This window comes from Lithobates pipiens, unplaced genomic scaffold (assembly GCF_037356315.1).
Source record: "Lithobates pipiens isolate NorthernLeopardFrog02 unplaced genomic scaffold, aLitPip1_a1.2 Scaffold_8, whole genome shotgun sequence".
NCBI lineage: Eukaryota > Metazoa > Chordata > Amphibia > Anura > Ranidae > Lithobates > Lithobates pipiens.
Genome location: NW_027507903.1, coordinates 316365480 through 316387921, shown reverse-complemented (window position 1 = coordinate 316387921; position 22442 = coordinate 316365480). Strand labels below are relative to the sequence as shown.

At 39.3% G+C, this 22442-nt stretch overlaps 1 protein-coding gene across 3 annotated transcripts in view; it reads right to left on the bottom strand.

Annotated features, from left to right (window-relative positions):
- Window positions 1-1655: 1655 nt before the first annotated feature.
- CREBRF (CREB3 regulatory factor) overlaps window positions 1656-22442 on the bottom strand; it is a 77777-nt gene continuing 56990 nt past the window's right edge. For all 3 annotated transcript variants that reach the window (XM_077472815.1, XM_077472816.1, XM_077472817.1), the window contains exons 6-10: window positions 21509-21698; window positions 18846-18919; window positions 16670-16792; window positions 13844-13953; window positions 1656-11639 (exon numbers count right to left, since the gene is read on the bottom strand). In XM_077472815.1, the coding sequence (XP_077328941.1) occupies window positions 11610-11639; window positions 13844-13953; window positions 16670-16792; window positions 18846-18919; window positions 21509-21698 (527 nt within the window). In that variant the 3' untranslated portion in view covers window positions 1656-11609. The remainder of the gene's footprint in view (window positions 11640-13843; window positions 13954-16669; window positions 16793-18845; window positions 18920-21508; window positions 21699-22442) is intronic.

The window sequence follows — 22442 nt, the reverse complement described above, 5'->3', positions numbered from 1 at the left end:
AGTCCATTTTTGAAATTGTGTGACATTATGTACAATTAGCTTTTTTTCCTCCTTTTTTGTTTTGTTCCAATACACACAAAGGGAACATGTATAGCAAAACATGCATTACTGCAATACTTTTCTGTGAGAAATACTTGATTTTCTGGAAACATTTCTGGGGTGCCAACAATTTCGGCCATGACTTCATAGCGTGGCAACTGTACCCCATTCAAAAATATGAATTTTTTATGGATTTGTAAATATCAGGTCCCTTTTAGTGTCCCTTGGGGTTGTAACAGCTTCATTTATAAATGTGATACTATTATGCTTACTATATATTCTTCAATTGATGTCCCATTTTATAGATATCTATATTTGCATCTACTCCTAAAGAAGTAAACAGAGATCTGATCAGAGAAAACTGTATACTGACCAGGAATAAATTACCAATCAGCTTACTAATGTTAATGGTTTTTGTATATAATATTTGCAACCAGTGATCAATAAAGTGTTAGTATATTAGTTATTTCTTAATTTTATTACAGGTACTTCTATAGCGCTGTCAATTTACGCAGCACTTCACAAAATGATTATTAGCTGTCTGTGATGCACCTTATTTAAAGTCCCAGGGAAAATATAAAAACTTTATGGATGTGGATAGGGATATTTTTATGCTGATGTAGGGACAACTAAATGGGGCTGCTATTGTTGGCCTTCTTGCTTCAGTACTTTCACAGACCTGGAACACACAGTATATGCAAGCAAGAACTTATGACTTTGCAGATCTTAATACTTGTCTTTGGTCGGTGACTGTAGTTAGCAAGTCAAACATCCAGATAAGCATTTTCAGAAGGAGGTCAATGGCAGACCCTTATTTATCTCATGCAGTAGCATTAACCAATTGGCAAAGACCACACAATGCTACAACTGTACCCACTATGGTGTGCCTACGATCCATGCAAGGTCCATAAAGGCAATTCACTCTGACTTCTACTTTAAAAAAATAAATAAAAAAAATAAAACCCAAACACTCAATCATAGACCAGGAGCAGTTTTGTCACATGGATCTTGTCTGACTAGAAGTCAGCAGTGTAACAAGACATCTGAATTTTATGTCTATGCAAGCAAAAAAAACGTACACTTTATTTGTGAAGAGACAAAATAGCTTTATTAAATAAAAGGCAAAACAGAAACAGACAGAAATAAAAGACATTTTGGAAACACTTTTTTTTTTTTTTTTTTTTTTTTTTACAGTATTTTTTTTTTTACTTTTGCATTACATACTCCAGATTCTATTCCAGCCACTAAGCCTCCTCCTGTGCATTTATTATACAAGGGGCAAACATCTGTTATACAGTGGTAAACATGGTGGTAAAATGACTTGACATGCTAATTTTGTAAGAAAGCATTTTTCCACTACAGGAACCCTGAAGATGTTTAGGAATGGAGCGCTGCAATAGAGGCAGCGAACTATGTGCATGTATGGATCATAGCCAATACATTTACTACCTTGCTGAATCAAACATACATAATAAAGCACACAGTTGGGGAGGAGTTAAATGGGTTCACTTTCATTTAAAACCAATGTGCCTCTCTTTAATCAGTCAGGTTACAGGTAAATAGATGACAACACCTAGCATACTGTAAATAGTTCAGCATGAACAATGTAATACAACTTTGTGTTTTTTTTTGTTTTTTTTTGGGACCACCCCAAACAGAAAGAATCAGCAAAAACATATTTCTAATATAATAAAGTGCCATCTGCTGATAAATCATGTGCAAAATATTATTAGTAAATTACTAATGTGGAGTAGAGGAGTAGCTTCTCATATGCATCTCCACAATGACTCATAGCAGCATTAACCAGAGCTTCCAAAGTAGCTTTAGTCCAGGTTTTCGGTTACAAGTGCCAACGAGTACTGAGTGTCTGGTGAATCAGACCCTGGAAATCCAGATAAGGACCACAAGATTGAAATATTATTGATTTTGGCTGGTAACATCTAAACAAAGGTTTGAAAATGCAACTTTTGGTGCCACTGTGGCTGCAAGTCAAATAGTTTATTAACACTCATTAGATCGATACACAGCGTGACTTTGACTAAATAAATGACAGGAAAGTAAGATAGCTGTGGAGGAAACCAACAAAAGGAGATGCATATGACCGCATTCTGTCAAGTGCGGCAAAATGATCTTTAGCATGGAAAACTGCTGTAGTACTATAAAATTTACACTTTATCCAGCAGACAACATGATCACAGAGAGAATCTACAAGCTAGCCCCATTGCTCAAAACAGGAGAGAGGCACTCAAAATTTGTCTCCTTATGTAAGGTACATCTCTTTTTCTTAGTCAGTATCACACACATTAACACATTTCTTCCCAAATGGTCCACACAAAAATGGCCTAGAGAAAGGCCAGCTTCTATCTGAATGTACAAGTAAGGCACAATTATAAGAACACATCACACACACGACAGGCAAGGGAAACAAAACAGACAGTTGGGTCTGATAAGTGTACTGCCTGACCCATAGTAGGTTTTGAAACCTCTTTTACAACAAAGTTTAGGATCTTTATCAGTAGAAGAAAGACTAGTGAGTAATTCAAAGTAATACTGGAATATTAGATGTTAAGGAAAGTGAAATGAGAGACCACCATAATCTGTGTGATATATATGACCAGAAGTACCATTTGGTGGTGTTCTCTAAAGTGACTAGTTTTGACAAATTTAGACAGCCCTTCCCAAGGACTTTTGTGAAGAAACTGCCCAGTCAAATGTGACTGAACCTTAAAATCAGAACCGTGAATAGGCTATGGACATTCAAATATTTACATGAACATGTCAAGCACTAAGGCTGCATTCACACCTGAGCATTTTTAAAGTTGCACGTTTTTTACTGCCATTTTGTACAGGTCAATGTAAAAAGCAGAAAAACTTCTGTAATTTGCCCTAAAGAAGCTCATGTTCTTTTTTTATTTTTTTTAACTTAAGGTGCTTTTGAGGCATTTTGCTTCAGGTGACAAAACGCTCAGATGTGAACAGGTGCCATTGAAATGATTGGGATTTTGCTTGTTGGGCTTTTTTTCAGGTGTTTTATTGGCTGAAAACAATCAGGTGCGAATGCAGCCTAAATGGGCTTAAAGCCTGGTACACACAGGCTGAATATCAGCCAGTTCAATAGCAAGTGGCCTGTATTCAACCTGTGTACATCAGTCTGTCTGACAGAAGGCGGCTGAACAGTCAGCAGTCTGGGGTGGGGGGGGGGGGGGGGAGGTGTCAAGTCTCCCTGTCAAAAACACAATCGCTGTACCAATAATCACATAGTACAATGAGCTCCTCAGTTTTTTTTTGTTCAGCCCGCTGGGTTGAACGGAAAAAACCTTAAGACCAACCCCCTCTGTAGCTGCAGGCACTGTAAAATTCATCCTAAAAAATTCATACTAATTTGAGCCCTTCGTGTTCTCGCCTCTTTTTCTAGTACACCTGCTCTGTGTTTTCAACAGTAGGTTAGCAACCTGCTAAGTCAATGCTGAGAGAAGGAGCAGGATGACCAGAACTGCTTAAAGCGGAGGTCCACCCTAAAATGGACCTCCGCTCATCGGAATCCCCCCCCCCTCCGGCGCCACAATCGGCGCCTTTCAGGGGGGAGGGGGGTGCAGTTACCTGGATAATCCAGGTAACTGCACCCACTTCCGGGCTAGCTCTCTGCGGAAAGGGGCGTACGTTACGCCCCTTTCCGCAAGCGCCCGCCCCCTTCAGCAAGTGCCCCGCTGCCTGCTGGGAAACACACAGCTCCCAGAGGCAGCGGGGACCGTCCGGATTGCGCCGCGCGGCTCGCGCATGCGCAGTAGGGAACCGGGAAATGAAGCCGAAAGGCTCAATTTCCTGATTCCCATACCCAAGATGGCGGCGGCAGGACCCGCCAGACGAGCGAGCGATCGGCTTCGGGTGCCGACATCGCGGGCGCGCTGGACAGGTAAGTGTCACTATTTAAAAGTCAGCAGCTGCAGTATTTGTAGCTGCTGGCTTTTAAAAAAAAAAAAAACGCGGAGTCCCGGTGGACTCCCGCTTTAAATGAAACTGAAAGAGCATACTTTCTGCTGTATATACAAAGACTGAGTGACTCCACAATGCCTGCAGCTAGAGGCAAGTGAGGGCTTCTTTTAAAGTTTATGTAATGCTTAAATAACTCTTTAGACGATCTAGTTACATGGACACAGATCTTCTTTAAAAAGAAACCACTAACTCTGACAACTGGTTGTTAAAAGTGAAACTGTCACTCAAGCTCTCATTAACTCCTATAAGATCTTCACCATTCCTCATATTCGGGAATGCAGGAAGGAGTACAAATGTATGCTTTCATCCAATTACTGACAAACGCAGTGCTGGAAGCAGTTAGAGGATGCAGGGTACTGAGAGGAAAGGAGACAAATCTCGGTTTACCTTGGAAAGGAGCCTCCTGTAAATGGGAACCACCCCTTCCCTTTCGTAGCTAGCATATGCTTATGCAATCTCAGGGCATAAAAACTACCAGCTATAATCTCCCCAAGAAAACCTGCATTGGTATTCTAATTATCAATTATCCCAGCCTTGCGTGACGTGTGCATGCCTTGAAAAACGATAACATAAAAATAACATTTTCCAAGGGGGATTACAACAGATAAAAATTTATGTCAGATGATCATATTCAACCTGCAAGAAATCCAAGTGCACAACTGGTTGTGTCCTGTGTAGCTAGAATCTGGCTGTTCTCAAACTACATACAAATGCAGAAATTAACATATATACATAATGAGATTTTACAATGCAACTTGTTTTCTTCATAAGAGCAAGAACTATACACTAAAGATTTACATTATAATATATAAATGTATACTATATATATATATAATGACAATAGAGGAAGCAGAATATTACTGGCATCAAAGTACAACCATGTCTAGACTGTTTTAAAATACCACAGAGTCTCCTGGTTTAAGAGTAAAGCCGCACAGCTTTTCTTCTACACTGGGTCATTGTGTGGAGGGTGCATGGTGGCTCCTGGTAGTCTGGGCCAAGCTCAGACAGTCACTAATTATAAATCACATTGGTCCTTAGTTCGAACATTCCACGCACTTGGTTCCTTACTGTAAACTAGCTAGGCCTCAGAAAAGCATTTAGGTGCTGTTTCATTGGGGCTTTCTGTCCAATTTATCTGACAGCTAGGAGAGCTTTGATACATATCAACTCATGCAAAACAGAAAACACTTAAGGGTCAACACCAGTTCAGGACCTGTAATAAAATTTAGGATGGTCTTACCATGTCCTCAATGACAAGGTCCAATAGTCAAACCATGCAAATCCAACCTGACCTGAGGCATCATTTTCCTCTGTATCATAACTGCCAGCTGTATTTAGTTTACATCAAGTATTGCTGCAGCATACAAAGCAGTCCAGAGTTAGCAGCAAATGGCAGGAAGTGACATATATATATACGTATGTTTGTAAAACAAAACTATTTCCTCTTTTAACAAAGTGCTTTTTGTACATATACATAAATACTTATAAAATAAAGTGTCAGTTGGAAAAAAAAAGTTAAAAGTCTAAAATCTCTCAACATCTGCTCACTATACAAACTAGCAATAACACTGTGTGGCCACCTAGAGACTGGAGTGACCATGTTCGATGTCACGGATAATAAGGGGTGAGAAGGAATGACATGAAGTGGCAGGAAGAAAAAATTAGTGGGTGTACAATTATGGCAAAGGATATAAACTTTCTTGTGCCATACCCAGGCAAATCTTGGCCCTCATTTTACCAAGAGTAAAATATTTGAGAGGTTGTACCCATGGGCACTTCATCTGTGCCCATGCTATGTTTGATTTAGGTAGCGTTCATAGCTTGGGCAATGGAATTCAAGAGCCACCACACCTTAGGTTCCATACAAATCCAAGCAGGATGTGCTTTACAGGTAAGTTTATAAGGACCTCTGGATGGGCTCACTACATATAGGGAAAAGGGCACATCCTATCTTTTGCATGCCATCCAACCTGAACATTTATAGGTATAGTCAACGTTATTTTCATGCAAAAACCATAGGTGAGGTAACATTTAAGTTCAGTTTAAAGGTTGAATGTAGCCCAAAAAAAAAAATTAAAACAAACAAAAAACCACTGTGGAACATATTCAGGAAAAAATAAATAAAAAATATGACCGTTGTTGCAACGTATCATATGTAAGCCTCTCTTTTTTATCTTTCCTTGGAAAATGGCAAACTGCAATCAGATTGTCTGCTATGGACAACATTCCTCTTGTTTGCTTGAGCTGATCAATATATCAACCCCATTACTTTTTTTGCATGAGCACCAATAAACAGAGAATTTTTATATCAATGGAAAACAATATTATTTACAGAGTGCCTTGTACATGTAGATAAAACTGAGAGGTACAATGGTAGATTGTCTGGAACATACTGTAGATCTGTACTACTTAACTTGTGCCACAGTCAGGACTGAAACATGATCAAGAGTCTACCATAGAAAAGGCACCCCCAACATAACAGTGCAAAAGGAGTAAATGCTATGTCTGTATGCAATTTTTTTTCAATAGAACAACAATCATTCTCCATACAAAACTGATGAGAAAACTCCACAAGGCAACTGCAGAAAAATATTGCCATCTTTGCTGCCTTAATATTTATTGTAATGCCACAACAGCCAATTAGAATAGATGGCCATCATATAGAAAAACAACGTAGTACTGCTGCCTAAAGTCTTGTCCTCCATCTGCGATACAATACATCCTACATGTCTGAAAAATGCTAGCTTATACAGGCTTCCCTTAACACAAAATCGATTATTTAAAGTCACATCTGGTCAGAAAAAAAGTTTTGAATGGTTTTAGCAAGTTACCTGAGTCTTTTGTGCTTTACAGATACTGGGGCATGTTTGTATGGACTCAAGCATGGTAGGCTAATATTATCTGTCAGGTGTTTGGAGTGTTATAGATAGCCCTGTGTTAAATATAAGCAAGTGTATTGCCAGAGGAAAAAGGATTTCCGGAAGTTGTGTGTCTACTGTAAAAATGGCTCGGGATGTTATTACAGCAATGAGGGATTGATACATACAGTACATTGGATTGCCCTCTAACAGTTGAAAGTGGTAAAGGACATTATAGCTGTGCATTGAAAAACATGTGGGACTCTTAACAAGATACAAAGCGCAGTAGCCTAGAGCTGGCAATCAGAACTCCTTTGTGATCTGACTATAGTGAATCTGGTTGGCTGCTATAGATTTCTGCAATTTAAACATCACTGCGCTTTGTACTCTTATTACCCAAGCCCAACTCGCAGCTGGCAATTACCAGCGAGCAATTCTTCTTTCTTTGACTAAGTTGTGGAAATACCTGCAGAAGAGGACACCACTGAATAAAACAAAGCTTATCAACTGAGAAGTAAAAGTCAGTATAAGTTCCTCGAAAAGGCAGGAAGGAAGCAGACTAGGAAGCAACAACGGTTGTTAATAAGGCACTCCGAAATGTATGCCAACTACTAAATGTCATTACAGATTAGGTAAACCAGAAATGTTATATGGAACTTCTATTGGACAACAAAGTGCAAAATATAGATGAATGACGAGCACCTCTCAGAAAACGCACTTGGGCATGAACATAGCAGCTACTGAAGGATGACCCTTCAGTGTGTGGGCCAAAGGCGTAGACATAGGACACATCATATCATTGCGAGACTGTTGGGACTTTGGCTGGGATTGTCAGTGTTTGCCATGTATATTAATGAGAAATAGAGGGCAGTATCTAGAAAAGGCAAAGCACTGGTTTTCTGGGTCTAGCCAGGTTTCTATTGAACCGCCAGCTTCACATTAAATGGTCCATGAAAATGAATGTTCATCTTCACTAAGCCACAAAAAAAAAGGTGGTAGCTCATTATACATTTCCTGAAAATGATATAGCACGGTCTCATGTAGAAAGTCTGTTTGCTCCAATTTGTACACTTCCCAAAAGTAATTTGGGGTAAAAAAGGAAAATGCTATTCTATAGTCCCCTCAGTACCGTTGACTATATACTTTTTTTTCTGCATCTAGCAAAACATAGCTCAGTCAGCTGATAAGGGGTACGTCCGTGTAATCCGCATCAAATCTTCTGCTAAATGGGATACAGGGCCTGATGTAAAACAACAGGTCAAGATGAATCATGCAGTTGGCATATTAAGTAGACTATGCTGATACGCAGTCACTGTCCAGCTGTGCTCACACAGCCCTAATCAGTAAAACTGTGAAAATCAATGATGCATTATAGAGTGCAAAAAATCAATAGCAACCAATCAGATTAAAGCATTGCAATCACAACAAATGAAATCTGACCAGTTGCTTTGGCTTACTGCACTTTGAATAATACCTCTTGTTTTTTCAAATAAGGCAGAAAGTGTATCCAGACAAGTCAAACCTCAGTAATGAATGGGCAATGTGAATGGCTTGTACTGTATTGGATGCACCATTTAGCAGTGCAAACAAAATATTTCACTAATTCTGGGCCTGCTGAAGACACAGAAGCATGTCTCATCAAGCTAGTTATAAATGTTATGGATACAAACAAGCCATTACAAATAATAACTTTAGTGCTTCGATGGACCCTTTTGAATGAGTAAATAGGCATGCTGAAAATACACACGCACCCGTAAGAAATAGCTCACAGAAGATACTTCTCACAATAAAAATAACACATCCCTATAAACTCATGCTATATAGATTTACTGGAAAATCTTGTCTGGTCTAGAATTTTGTCTGTCAATCATCTTTGATCATTTAAAGCTGATCCTGGGTTTAGAAGACTGTTGGGCACTCTTTCTACAAATCGCTCTACATCTCTAATGCCGCATACACACGACTGGACTTTGAGGGACTAGGTCCGACGGTCTTTCCGACAGACTTTCGGCGGAGTTCCAACGGACTTTCCGAATGAACGGACTTGGCCACACACAATCACACCAAAGTCCGACGGATTCGAACATGATGATGTACGACTGGACTAGAATAAGGAAGTTCATAGCCAGTAGCCAATAGCTGCCCTAGCGTCAGTTTTTGTCCGTTGGACTAGCATACACACGAACAGATTTCTCGGTCCGGCGGAGTTCCGGTGGAAAAATTTAAAATATGTTCTATTTCTAAAGTCCACCGGATTTTTGGCAAGCAAAGGTCCGATGGAGCCCACACAAGATCGGACCTTTGCTGTCAAAAAGTCCGGTCGTGTGTACACGGCATAAGAGATCTTTCTTAGAAACAATGGAAATGCTGCCCAGCCCATGTTAAAGCATTGGTGCTGTACGATTGTGTCCAAGAAACAATTATTCCCAATGGGGCAGACAAATGTTAATGCTCATGGACACTTTGCTGGATACACACTGCATTCAGCATAATGCACATTTTCAGGACCCATGGTGCCAAGCAATACATATCATTACTGACACCCAGGTCCACTTACACACAGCACTTAAAAGCTAAAAACACAAAAGCAACAATCTCACCGCTAGAGATTTTCTAGTGTATTCAGAATCGCCAGTGTAATTTAGTCCTAAAAAGGTGCCTTCTCACATTGTCACCAACTTGTAACAAACTGCTGTGTTTTTCCTGGGTGGTAAACCATCTGGGCAGAATTACCAATACATACAAAGATTACCAAAATGTACGCTCACATTTTCTAAATTTCAGCAGGACTGAGGCATTTTGGGGGGGTGTGCAAAGGTCTACATACAGGTGACCTATCTAGGTGTACCCGTCAGAGTACATTTGACAGGTCCATGTAGTAGATCTGCCTGTTCAAATAATTTTCAAATAGTAGTTTATATTTTATAAAAATTACAACTAATTAAATGTGCCATATTAACAGGTTTTTTTTAAATCTTTTATAAAAAAAGAAGGGTTGCTTGTTAAACAACTATACATCTATTGGGCATACTTTACACATTTTATACAAGGTAAATACCAAGGGCACTTGATAAACATCTATCAGTTCAGCTTTAAGTTGAATAAAGTAGTTACTAATATAGAACATGTGGAAAAAAGGGCAGTCTAACCTCTCAATACCTGCACAGGCATGGGTTTACACATACACTATATTGTCAAAAGTATTGGGACGTCTACCTTTACGTGACCTTTAATGGCATCCCGGTCTTAGTCCGTAGGGTTCAATATTGAGTTGGCCCACCCTTTCCAGCTTCAGCTCATCTAGAAAGTCTGTCCACAGGTCCTGACCTCAAGCCGACAAACATTTTTAGGCTGAATTAGAGTGGAGAATCGTGAGTCAGGCCTTCTTGTGCACATCAGTACCTGACCTCACAAATGTGTTTCTGGAAGGATGATCAAACATTCCCATAGACACACTCCTAAACCTTGTGGACAGCCTTCCCAGAAGAGTTGAAGCTGTTATAGCTGCAAAGGGTTGACAATATAGCGTATGTGTGGAAAGAAACTTGTACTTGTAAATAGATAAATACATAAATGTACGTAAGTTTTAAATTGCTTCCACAGCCCAGGAAAAGCAGACTAACATGTTACAGGCTAGTGTGAGTACACACCAGATTAGTAAAAAATGAATTGCGATATAGTAGTTATGTATTTTCTTAGGGACAATTCTTTTACCATAACTGCACAAACTGCTGGTGCCTAAAAAAACTAAAAGAAACGATAATGGACATTTCTGAAGCACTTTGTAATTCTCTGATTCTGTATACTGTTTAAGACTTTGAGACCTAAAAACAGATTCAACCCCCGAATTTTAAAAAACATAAGGCACGTCTAAGGGAGCAATCTTTTTTTTTTCTTTTCTATTTTTTTTTTTGGCATTACAACTACCAAAAGTGCTGCAAATTTCTTTCTTTACAGCAAGAAAAAAAAACTCTGTATATCAAAACTAACATTTTAAATCTATGTATATTTCAAGAATATATGTATCAAACAAAAATATAATCTAAGACCGAACCAGATTACAGAATAAACTCCAGCCATCAGTGAACACTTTTGCATTTGGCGAAGCATCGTGCGATATACATAGCAAAAGCATTCATTTACCTCTCCATGTCCTGACAAAAAAAATGGAGTACTGCTCAAGGTCCCATTCTGTTCTGTTTTTTCTGCTGCCTCTTAACCACAATCTGATTTGGGCAAAACAAGGGATACCACCTTCACCCACCTAGATCACCTTCTGAATAAACAGAGCAGTCAGAACAAATGTGTTCTGCATGAATCAGCATGTGCAGGTAATGGGGTCTTTAGCAGCAGTTGATCTCCTGTGAGTGCCCATAGAGATTAAATAAAACTTGCTATGTGTGCAACATGATGAAACAATTGAACCAAATACTGGATTTTTCACTAGAGGTGGCTGGAATAACTCTTTAATGGTTCGATATTTAACACTTTATTCCAGATTGTGGGAATTTCTACAAATAAACAAATTACAGACAGCTATAGAGTCGATCCAGACAGATAGCTAAATTAAGTTGCTGGGTTAACTTGTTAAACATTTTGAACATTCTAACATTAGGTCTAATCCAATAGATTTAGGCAATAGGGAAGCAGCTTAGGGGAGTAAAGTCTTCAAACACATACCTGTGAGATGCACTCTTATGGTATTCCAATTTGGGGTCATGCGTCCTGGAACCACAGTGGTCTGCACTGTAAAACAAACGTCAGCAGAGTCTTCAGTAAAAAGGACTCTGCTGAGGCTGAAACCCACAATATAGAGCTACTTCAAGTCATGTCAACCAACATACTGGCTTCAGGTCTGTGACCAAAAGCCTTTGCTGCATAATCTGCTTTTACATCTCCCATGTATCTTCCGTCTTCTTTACCCCCTTAGCTAGCCTCAGAAAAGCTGCAACTCTTTTAAAGTGGACGTAACTTTAAAGTTTAGGTCTGTTTTTAGACTCGATCTTCTCTAATGTAAGAAAGAATATCTCAACACTTTCTGTAGCCACAAAGTAACTACATGCAGGATAAAGCCAAAACCACCAAGACAAAAATGAAAACCAAATCCCTAACAAACCAAATAAGCATATCTTGCAGAAAAAGGTACAAAAATATATATTTTTTTCCTTTTTTATTTTTTTTTTCCTCTTTTAACATGTTACGTTTGTTTCTTTTATATCAGGTCATGCTCTGTATGATCGACATTAACAAAAATATTGGCAAAGTATTAGAATTTCTAAAGCTCTCCTTTTCTTCTCAAGTTCAATATATTTGGGTGCATATAACAATAGCAAAAATAGATATATTTATATATATATATTTTTTTCTTTTACAACATATAGGCCTACAACATGTCTCTGGCTAGGGAAAATATCAGATTCTGGAAGTTTATCTATATGAATGAAATGTAGCAGCACCACCTACCCTCCAAAAATCTGAAAAAAATAAAACATAAAAAAAACACAACTACATATATAAAGTCTATTTATCTACAGAGAAATCACTTGTGTTACTGTAGACAGCAGACTGTGAATAAACCCTCAGAGTTTACATACAGACTCAGAATATTGGACCACTACAAAAACAAAAAAAAAAAAAAAATTCACAGTTTATTATAACCCCTACTAATCCCCAAATTCTGCTGACCTAAACTTTTAAATATATATGTTTTTTTTTTTAAATGTTTACATTCATTACAGTATCTTTTAAGCTGTGCAAATCTTTACTTTGACTGGCAGTTCGCCACCTCAACGTGTTTTGTCTTTGGTACAAAATAAAAATAAAAAAAGGAAAACAATCAAAAGTAATGTGCAATTTTTCTTCCTTTTCAAACTAAAAGTACCAAAGAGAAAATAAAAAGAACACAAATCAAAAAAAGTGCGGCTTTTTAGTTCAAGAGCCACCGTTTAAGGTTTTTTTTTTCTCTTTTGTTGCCTTTTATGTTTTTTTTATTTTTTTTTTAACCTTTTTGTGGTTTTTTTTTTTTCAATGTCTATACAATTCACAGACTCTGTGGCACATATCTACATTTTCAACATATTCCTATATACATTCGGAGAAAAAAGGAAGTCACAAGGATTTTTTTTATCTTAAACATGTAAGTTCAACCCAATAAATATGTATCAAACTATGCAATTAAGCCCACTACACTAATTTTTTTTATATATATTTTGTAACGGTTTAAAGCATACCAAAAAAAAGCAACTTTAAGCAGAAGTATCTTCTCACTTCGCAAATTACAAGGCACAAAGATATTTTTTTTTTTTATATAATCGTAGTCCCACTTCTGACAAACGATTTGCGATCGCAAAGTCTGTTTTCTCTGCGTTAGATATATTGTGACTGTAGCCACTTTTGGTGACCGCGGCTTTGCTACTGTAACATGAGCGCGGCACACACAGGCATAGACATATAAGCCTGGCATAAGGATTCTGCATTAAAATCAGAATCCACAATTCTAACATCCCAAAAGAGTTCTTATCACTTGTGTTTGAAGCTTATTCTGAATAATTTTGGCATTAGCTCAAAACTATGGGAACGTAAAAGAAAAAACAATAGAAGTCTGACTAAGACAGACATTAAACTTACAATACGTTTTCACTATTTCTTTTGTACGTTTAAGTTCAGTATTTAGAAATCTATGGCAATGATAGAGTTGTTGCTGCTTGTATGCTAATAACAAAGAATTACGAACAACCAGAAGTTGTGATAAAACAGAGCTCCATGCAAAGAGTACTTGCCACTTGCAGACAAGTTTGTTTGCTTCTCTAGCCCAACAAATCTTGTTTAAAATAGAATCCTAGCAGATGATGAATTTTACATGCAAAACCTAAATGGAATTTACAGTGCAGACTGTGGAGAAGACAAGGACGACACACATCAGCGCTCATCGTGTAGGGAGGCCATCACACCTTTGAAGTGGGTATACGTAACCCCACTAGGCCACCAGTGGGATTTCCCTCAGAGGTTTTCTCCAAAACTTGATTAACAAAGTCGGAGGTCTGGCCAGCCACTGGGGATCCTGAAAAACAAAATAAAAAGCTTCTTTATAACACTTCACCAACATAATCAGATTCTACTTCCAGATAAGCGGTCCTTTGTGTTATGGTCTAAGTCTAAGGCAAGAACAAAAATGGGTCAAACACAAAAAAATAAAAAAAATAAAAATAGGGACTAAAACATCAATCATCAATCTGATAAAGCAAGACATTCTATCAGAAAACAGTTGATTCCTTATGACCCAATGCGTTTCATGGACTTGATCCACTTCTTCTGGATTGGTCAAAGCACTTATTCACATAAGCTAAACAGAAACTACCAAAACTATTAAATATTTATCATCCCAATAATTGTTGGTTAATTGGGGCCATAAGGAATCAACCGTTTTTTATTTTATTTATATAAGGTCTTACTTTATCACTAAGAGGTTTTATAGTATTTGTCCTATATTTCGATATTCTATGATATTTTATGTATTAACGTGGAAAATCCATTTTATGGCTACTGTAAATAAATGGTGTTTTTAGATATATGTTGTGCCTCAAAAGTCCAATTTTAGTGCATTTTTATTAATTTTTTTTCTTTTGCTTGATAGTATAAAGCAGGGGTATTTTGAATTAAAATTCATGGGAGGTCCGATTAGTAAAATTTTCTTCCAGCAGAGCTCTGAAATGCATTTTTGTGGGATGAGTTTATTTACATCACAGCCCAGGTGTGTAGGCACGACAGCCCATTAATTTGAATGGGCCGCTGTGCCTGTGTTTTCTGCTTGGAAAAGGTCCTGGCACCTTTTGGGAAAAAAAAAAGCTGCACGAAACTGCATGGTGCATTTGTATCATGCAGGAAAAAGCACCTTGTATTTCAGTGCGTTTAAGAGTCAATGGTACCACTGCCCTTTCACATCTCCCCCACAGCACTTTATTCCTTCACATCACCCCCTCCTAGCAGCCAATCACCTCCTGGTTAACGTGAAAAGGTAATTTAGGTCTTTAACAGCTTCCCCTTTCCATGCAGAGCTGATCTGCTAATGACAATGTCGGAGGCTGGGGAAAAAGCAGCAGCTAAATACAGTGATCGCAGCGATCCAGATAAATGGCAGACCGAGCTACTGCTCTACCAATACCCGATAAAGAATGTGCCACTACTTTTTTTTAACAGTTTCATTACTACAAAAAAAAAAAAATGGGCTAGACATACATTTAAAGAGGAAGTAAACTCTGATGGGTTCACTTCCTCTTTGATTCCCTGCAAAATTAAAGCATAATGGACTACTATGCATCGCATAGTAGTCCATTATGTGTCACTTACCTGACACAGGAGCCAGCGAAGTCACCGCTGTCCCCTTGTGTACAGAGCCTCCATCTTCTTGGTGGGTCTCGCTGCTCCACCGCTGTCATTCGACGGAGTTGCAATGACTTCACTCCTGCGCATGCGCAAGGGAGCCGACACTCGCGGCACATCGCCGTTAACAGCGGTGTAGATAGCAGTGCCTGACTTTTGGCAAATATCTCCTAAACCGTGTAGGTTTAGGAGATATTTCTTGGACCTACAGGTAAGCCTTAATCTAGGCTTACCTGTAGGTCAACGTGGTTTGTAAGGCCGCGTACACACGCGCGGACTGTTCGCCCAACTTTGTCCGTCAAACAGTTTCGGCAAACAGTCCGCTCAAACTTAGCATGGACGGACATGGCCACACACGACGGACGAACAGTTTGCTGAAACCGTGCGCGATGACGTGAACGGCACGTACGACGGGACGAAAAATACGACGTCCTATACACTGCATTATAGCTTTCGGCGTGAAAATCCTTTCTGAGCATGCGCGCAACTTTGTTTGACGAACAAGCCTACACACGAGCGGACTGTTCACTGAAACAAGGTTTCAGCGGACAGTTTTTCGGAAATTCCGAAAAACCTTGTCCGTCAAACTGTCTGCTGAAACTGTCCGCTGAAAGCCCACACACGAGCGGACTGTCCGCCCAAACACTGTTCAGCGGACAAAGTTGGGCGAACAGTCCGCCCGTGTGTACGCGGCCTAAGGGTTTAAAACCACTTTAAGCCATGTTTTGAAAGCAGTGAATTGGACATTCACCATTCAATGATTTCTTACCAGTAAATGTTTGGTGAAGTCACATTCACTGCTCTATAAATTGACTCATTTTAAATTATGGGCACAGTGAGGCATTGATTTGATTGGGAAAGAGATTTGTGAGCGGTCCATGACCAAGTGGAAAATATCTAGCCCATCAGCCAGTGCTCAGCTTTCAGTTGAACACTTCATTGGAGGAATGCAGACTGCATAATGCTGTGGTTCCCGCCTCTTTGGATTTATTAACAGGCATATATTGTGAACATATTCTTAACTGTAAAACCAAGACCAATTGTTGCCATGATTGGGGATGAAGGAGCCCCCTGGATTGATGCTTGAAAATTTAAGGCCAATGTAGAATCATCTGTCTACAAAGATCTACTGTACACCTAGTCATACACAAAGAATAGAGGACTAGTGGTCCCTTCATTTTTAAATAAAGGTACATTGACTAATTATTACGGCAGATACATTGCTTAAAGAAAACTTCAATATATGAATTGATATAAAACAGCAGGGATGATAGAAATGGGCATATAATATTTAAAATAGAGTTAGCCAGTATCCTGATGGTTGGGAAAGCTGTTCATATAAACATACAGTCATTATAGTTTGCCTAGTCTGCCATATTCTTCACACAGCTCCATACCCAAAGTCTCTTTGATAAGAGTATCCAGTTTCTGCTCCATGCTTGACGACCATTCCTCCCATGGGATTTGTATCCGTGTCATTATCTCTTGTTTTATTGAATTGATCACAAACAGCAAATTATCTGCAGACAAATGTAAAGCAAAAAAATTGAATGTTTTATTAATGCAATAGGAAAACATCAGTAAAATATTCCGATTACTGTTTTGCAGCTTGACTGGACATTCACACAAAATTCTAAATAGCTTTTAAGCAAACATAAAAAACTATTTTATATTATACATATATATTATATATATAAAAAACAATCTTTACTGACAACACTGAAGAAATGATACTTTGTTACAATGTAAAGTAGTGAATGTACAGCTTGTATAACAGTGTAAATTTGCTGTCCCCTCAGAATAACTCAACACACAGCCATTAATGTCAACAAAAATTAATGGTAACAAAAGTGAATACACCCCTAAGTGAAAATGTCCAAATTGGACATAATTAGCCATTTTCTCTCCCCGGTGTCATGCAACTCATTAGTATTACAAGGTCTCAGGTGTGAATGGGGAGCAGGTGTGTTAAATTTGGTATTATCGCTCTCTCTTACTGGTCACTGGAAGTTCAACAGGCTATAGAAGATTCCCAAGACCCTGAAACTGAGCTGCAGCACGGTAGCAAAGACCATATAGTGGTTGAACAGGCCTTGCCATGATCGACCAAAGAAGTTGAGTGTACGTACTCGGCGTCATATGCAGAGCTTGTCTTTGGGAAATAGACGTATGAGTGCTGCCAGCATTGCTGCAGAGGTAGAAGAGGTGGGGGGGGGGGAAGGGTCAGCCTGTCAATGTTCAGACAATACCCCACACACTGCATCAAATTGGTCTGCATGGCTGTCGTCCCAGAAGGAAGCCTCTTCTAAAAGCAATGCACAAGAAAGCATGCAGTTTGCTGAAGACAAGGAGACTAAGGATATGGATTACTGGTACCATGTCCTGTGGTCTGATAAGACCAAGATAAATTTATTTGGTTCGGATGGTGTCAAGCGTGTGTGGCGGCAACCAGGTGAGGAGTACAAAGACAAGTGTGTCTTGCCTACAGTCAAGCATGGTGGTGGAAGTGTCATGGTCTGGGGCTGCACGAGTGCTGCCAGCACTGGGGAGCTATAGTTGAGGAAATCATGAATGCCAACATGTACTGTGACATACTGAAGAATGATCCCCTCCCTTTGGAGACTGGGCCGCAGGGCAGTATTCCAACAGGATAATGATCGCAAACACGCCTTCAAGACGATCACTGCCTTGCTAAAGAAGCTGAGGGTAAAGGTGATGGACTGGCCAAGCATGTCTCCAGACCTAAACCCTATTGAGCAACTGTGAGGCATCCTCAAACAGAAGGTGGAGGAGTGCAAGGTCTCTAACATCCACCAGCTCCGTGATGTCATCATGGAGGAGTGGAAGAGGATTCCAGTGGCAACCTGTGAAGCTCTGGGGAACTCCATGCCCAAGGGGGTTAAGGCAGTGCTGGAAAATAATGGTGGCCACACAAAATATTGACACTTTGGGCCCAATTTGGACATTTTCACTTAGGAGTGTACCCAATTTTGTTGCTAGTGGTTTAGACATTAATGGCTGTGGGTTGAGTTATTTAGAAGGGACAGTAAATGTACACCGTTATACAAGCTGTACACTCACTACTTTACAATGTAGGAAAGTGTAATTTCTTCAGTGTTGTCAAATGAAAAGGTATAATAAAATATTTACAAAAATGTGAGGGGACTTTTGGGAGATACTGTATATAGATAGACAATTTTTAAAAGAAATTTGAAATCCAAATGCTTATTAAAACTTGCAGATATTTGCAAAATCCTCCCTTGTCGGTTTGATGTGCACTGGTCCTATAAGTCAACTTCTTAAATGCAGAGTAAGAGCAGTACATTGAATACATAAAAGATGCTTGCTCCTATATGCAGCATACAGAATAAACCCTACACTGGAGAGATTAAAGTAAAGTAAACCACATGGGAATTATATGTGCTTCACTGTCATTCCTTATGTGTCTCATTCCAAAAAGAAGTCTGAGCCTCAGAGAAGAAGCCACACTTCATGTTCCTAAACAAAGGCATTGTTCATATATCAGACTCTCCAAAATCTTGCTCCACCATACAGAAACATTCCATTTCTTACCATATTCGGTATTCAGGCCCCACAGCTTCACTTTATTGGCTTCATACTGGGCTTTCTTTTTTAGACGGCAAGCTCTGTGGAAGAAAAGGTAAATGAGCTTATGCAGAACACATGCCAAATGGAAAGAGTCAACAAAGGGTAGTGTAAAAGAGAGGGATTAAAAAAAAAAAAAAAAAAAAGGGAGTAGAAATGCATTTCACTTAGGAGAAGACCCTTCCGACTATTGAAACATCTATGTTTTATTGTGACCTTTGCAGTGCCACTCAAAGCAGGCATATGTCCTCTTTCCCCTCAGTCCTCAGTTGTAGGGGTGCCAGCGATCAAGTAGTATCATCCAGCAACAACAAAAATGGACATCCAGAAAGCCGATTTCCTGCTCGACCTGTGTAGAGTTTGTAAGGGCTCATCAAGTGCTTCTCTAATGACCATGCCTTCTGGTGCATTTCCCCCTGACCACCAGGGCTTAGTCATAGAGGCTTATGACCAAGCTCCAGTGAGTGGGGCGAAATGTGTCAGTGGGTGTGGTCAGCAGAGAACCACTGGCTGAAGCCCTATTACACACTCTATAACACACTATGATCCCTTAGGAAGACACATGATTAGCCCTGTCATCACATGCAGGGGAGGGGCCAGGACGGTGGAGGAAACAGTCTCATGCTTTTTTGAGCAAACTACTGACACACACAAGATTTGAAGTCACTTGGGGAGAGGATTTTGTACTTAATGTATTTTATAGTTTGGTGTGCTGGAAGCACCAATGAAATGTGAGTACCCTAATGTTATTTTCTCTAAATAAATTTACAAACAAAACGATAATACACTATTCATCCTCTTTCTATTTTTAACATTGAGGATTTCTTCTCTGGATTTTACCGTGGGATCCTGCTGAAAATCTCTGTACACAGAGCCCAGGAGTGGCTCAAAAGTTTATGTGGAACAAGCTTAGTTGTGCAATCACACAGCTTGAGGTGAGCGCAACTACACAAGGGGGAGTACGTCTGTAAAGTCACCCTCGTATCAACCAAGACTTTTTCATCACAAGAGTCACTTTATGGAATATTATTGCACATATGCACTTTAATATTTGTGGAAGCGAAGATTTTTGAGGACAACATTTTTTAGGACACTTTCTACCAATGCATTTTTTTCACTGTGAACTTACTTGTTACACACATTTATTTTAGTTTTTTTTTTCTGTATTTTATTAATATACTATTACATATATTATTGATGTTATTGCACTAGTAGCCTTGTATCAATAAGGACATTATCACACAGCGCTGCATATTCTTTGTTATTTTTGTATAACACACTCTACACAGGTCAGGTATGAAACCAGCTTTTTGGATGTGCTGTATATTTTATTACTGGTGTCGAAAAGGCAAGCATCATACTTACCATTGGCCACTTTAGTGCATCAATTACCAGTGTAAAGCTAATCGATAGATGGTTTGTTTTATTTTCAGCCAGCTGGCTGATTAAAAATGTTTAAATGAACAGATTCTACCATCCACACAAATGAGGTGGATGTAGGAAAGCTGTCAGAATACACCGATTCACGGCTGCAGCTGCTGAACCAGTCACTACTGAACCTGCTGGATTTCGATTTGTCTATGATCAGCTTTTCATGTGACATGTCCAGGTGTGTGGGGTCCGTTTCCCATCACTACACCCAATATCTGGAAGCCACTATGCCACTAGCATGTCCTTGCAGCATTCCTGGCACATAGTCTCTGCACAGTCAATATTACTAGGCTGTGCTGGCAGCTCAGAGGCACACTAGTGATGTAGTAGTCAAGGGCGTAGGACGACTTCAACACATCTAGAAGTTTTGGACTGGGAAGATTCCAGTGGCATGGAACTATGTTTAACCAGAAAAGTTTGAATCAACACAGGGTCTCACAAGGAGTATGATTTTTGCCTTTTACACAGAATAAAATGTAGAAGTTACAAGAGGTAACAAGGTTATGGTGTGGATTCTAAGTATAGACAGCTATGTAGCTGCTTGTAGATTTGGTAACAAAGCTGTTTCTACACAACTGCTCTGCGTCAAAGTTTTATAACCAACTTTTCTTGGTGCCTGCATTGCCATCTTTGTTCCATTTCAGAGACTTCCCTTCACTTCCTGTCTTATAGACAAACAGGAAGTAAGAGGAAATTCCTTGGGGACCCCCAGGTCACCAGAACTAATGTCCCCATTGGAAGATTTCCCCTCCATTAATTTTTAGGGGATGACCCAAAAAAACTTTTTTTTTTTTTTTTTTTACTTTCAATGCCAATAGTAAACAAGACAAATAGAGAGGGGGGCAGGGGCACAGACAGCAATAATAACTGGCAATTGTTCTAATCCCTCTGAACTCTATCCAAAACTAAAATAAAAAGTTTTGCCTTTAGTTCCACTTTAACTGAAAGGCTGCAGAATATGAGTTTGGATGTTGATGGGTGTCAAGATCTGTGATAACAGTGTTAAAATGTGCTTCAATTGAGTAAACAAACCAATGACAATTTTGTTAGCCCTCAGAAAAATCGCCAGAGACAAAATGTTACAGTATATTCTGCCTAATAATCACCTTTGAAGAGAATGTCTTGGAGCTTTTATGTTCTGCAGGTGTACAGTAAATTTAATTGTGATAATTCCCATTTATAAATAATAGCTAACATACCTGGAAGCCAGCTTGTTTTTCTCCTTACGAGATCGTGGCCTGGCAGTGACAGGAAGCTCCGATACGGGTGTTAGGTCACTGATTACTTTATTCAGTTTACGCAGCTCACCACCAATCTGCAGAAGTTTTCTTGGATTTGGAGTCAGGTCTTCCACATCTGTCCTGCGAGACTTTTTCACAGTGTACTTGCCTACACACACACACAATAATGCACTTATCAGTAATGTAATTGTATAGTATGCTGCTAAATAAAATACCTTAATTACTGCATTGGAAATGTACAAAACTCTATAGTCACAATAACAATGCGGTCATACACTGTCCCATGAACAAATCCAGAAATGTCCACTGGATTATACTGAGGGCGTGGTGCTTGGGAAAATGGAGCACAGTCATCCTTTAGGTTTGACTTTCAGGCATAGGAATTTATGCTCCACATATTCTGGGATTTTTCCTGACAAAACTTGGCAGAAAAAAAAAAAATAGGATTTTTAAAACAGCTTTCCTGTAAAATCCTTTTCTTTGATGTAGATCAGGGGACACAGAGCCATAGTAATTACTATGTGGGTTATATATCGGACCGAAAGGTGCTGGACACTGACACGCCCCTAAGGTGTGTACTCCCCCATATAACCCCTCCCATTACTGGGAGTTCTCAGTTTTGTAGCCAAGCAATACAAATGTATACCAAGAAGGGAGGAACCTCTGTGTCCCCTGATGTACATCAACGAAAAGGATTTTACAGGCAAGCGGTTTTAAAAATCCTATTTTCTTTTCTTACATCAGGGGACACAGAAACATACATAATTACTATGTGGGATGTCCCATAGCAATGACAACTGAAGGGGGGGAAACACAACAAGAAAAAAAGGAAGTCAGAGGACTCATACTGTAGCCTGCAGCACACTGCGCCTGAAGGCAATATCCTCATGAC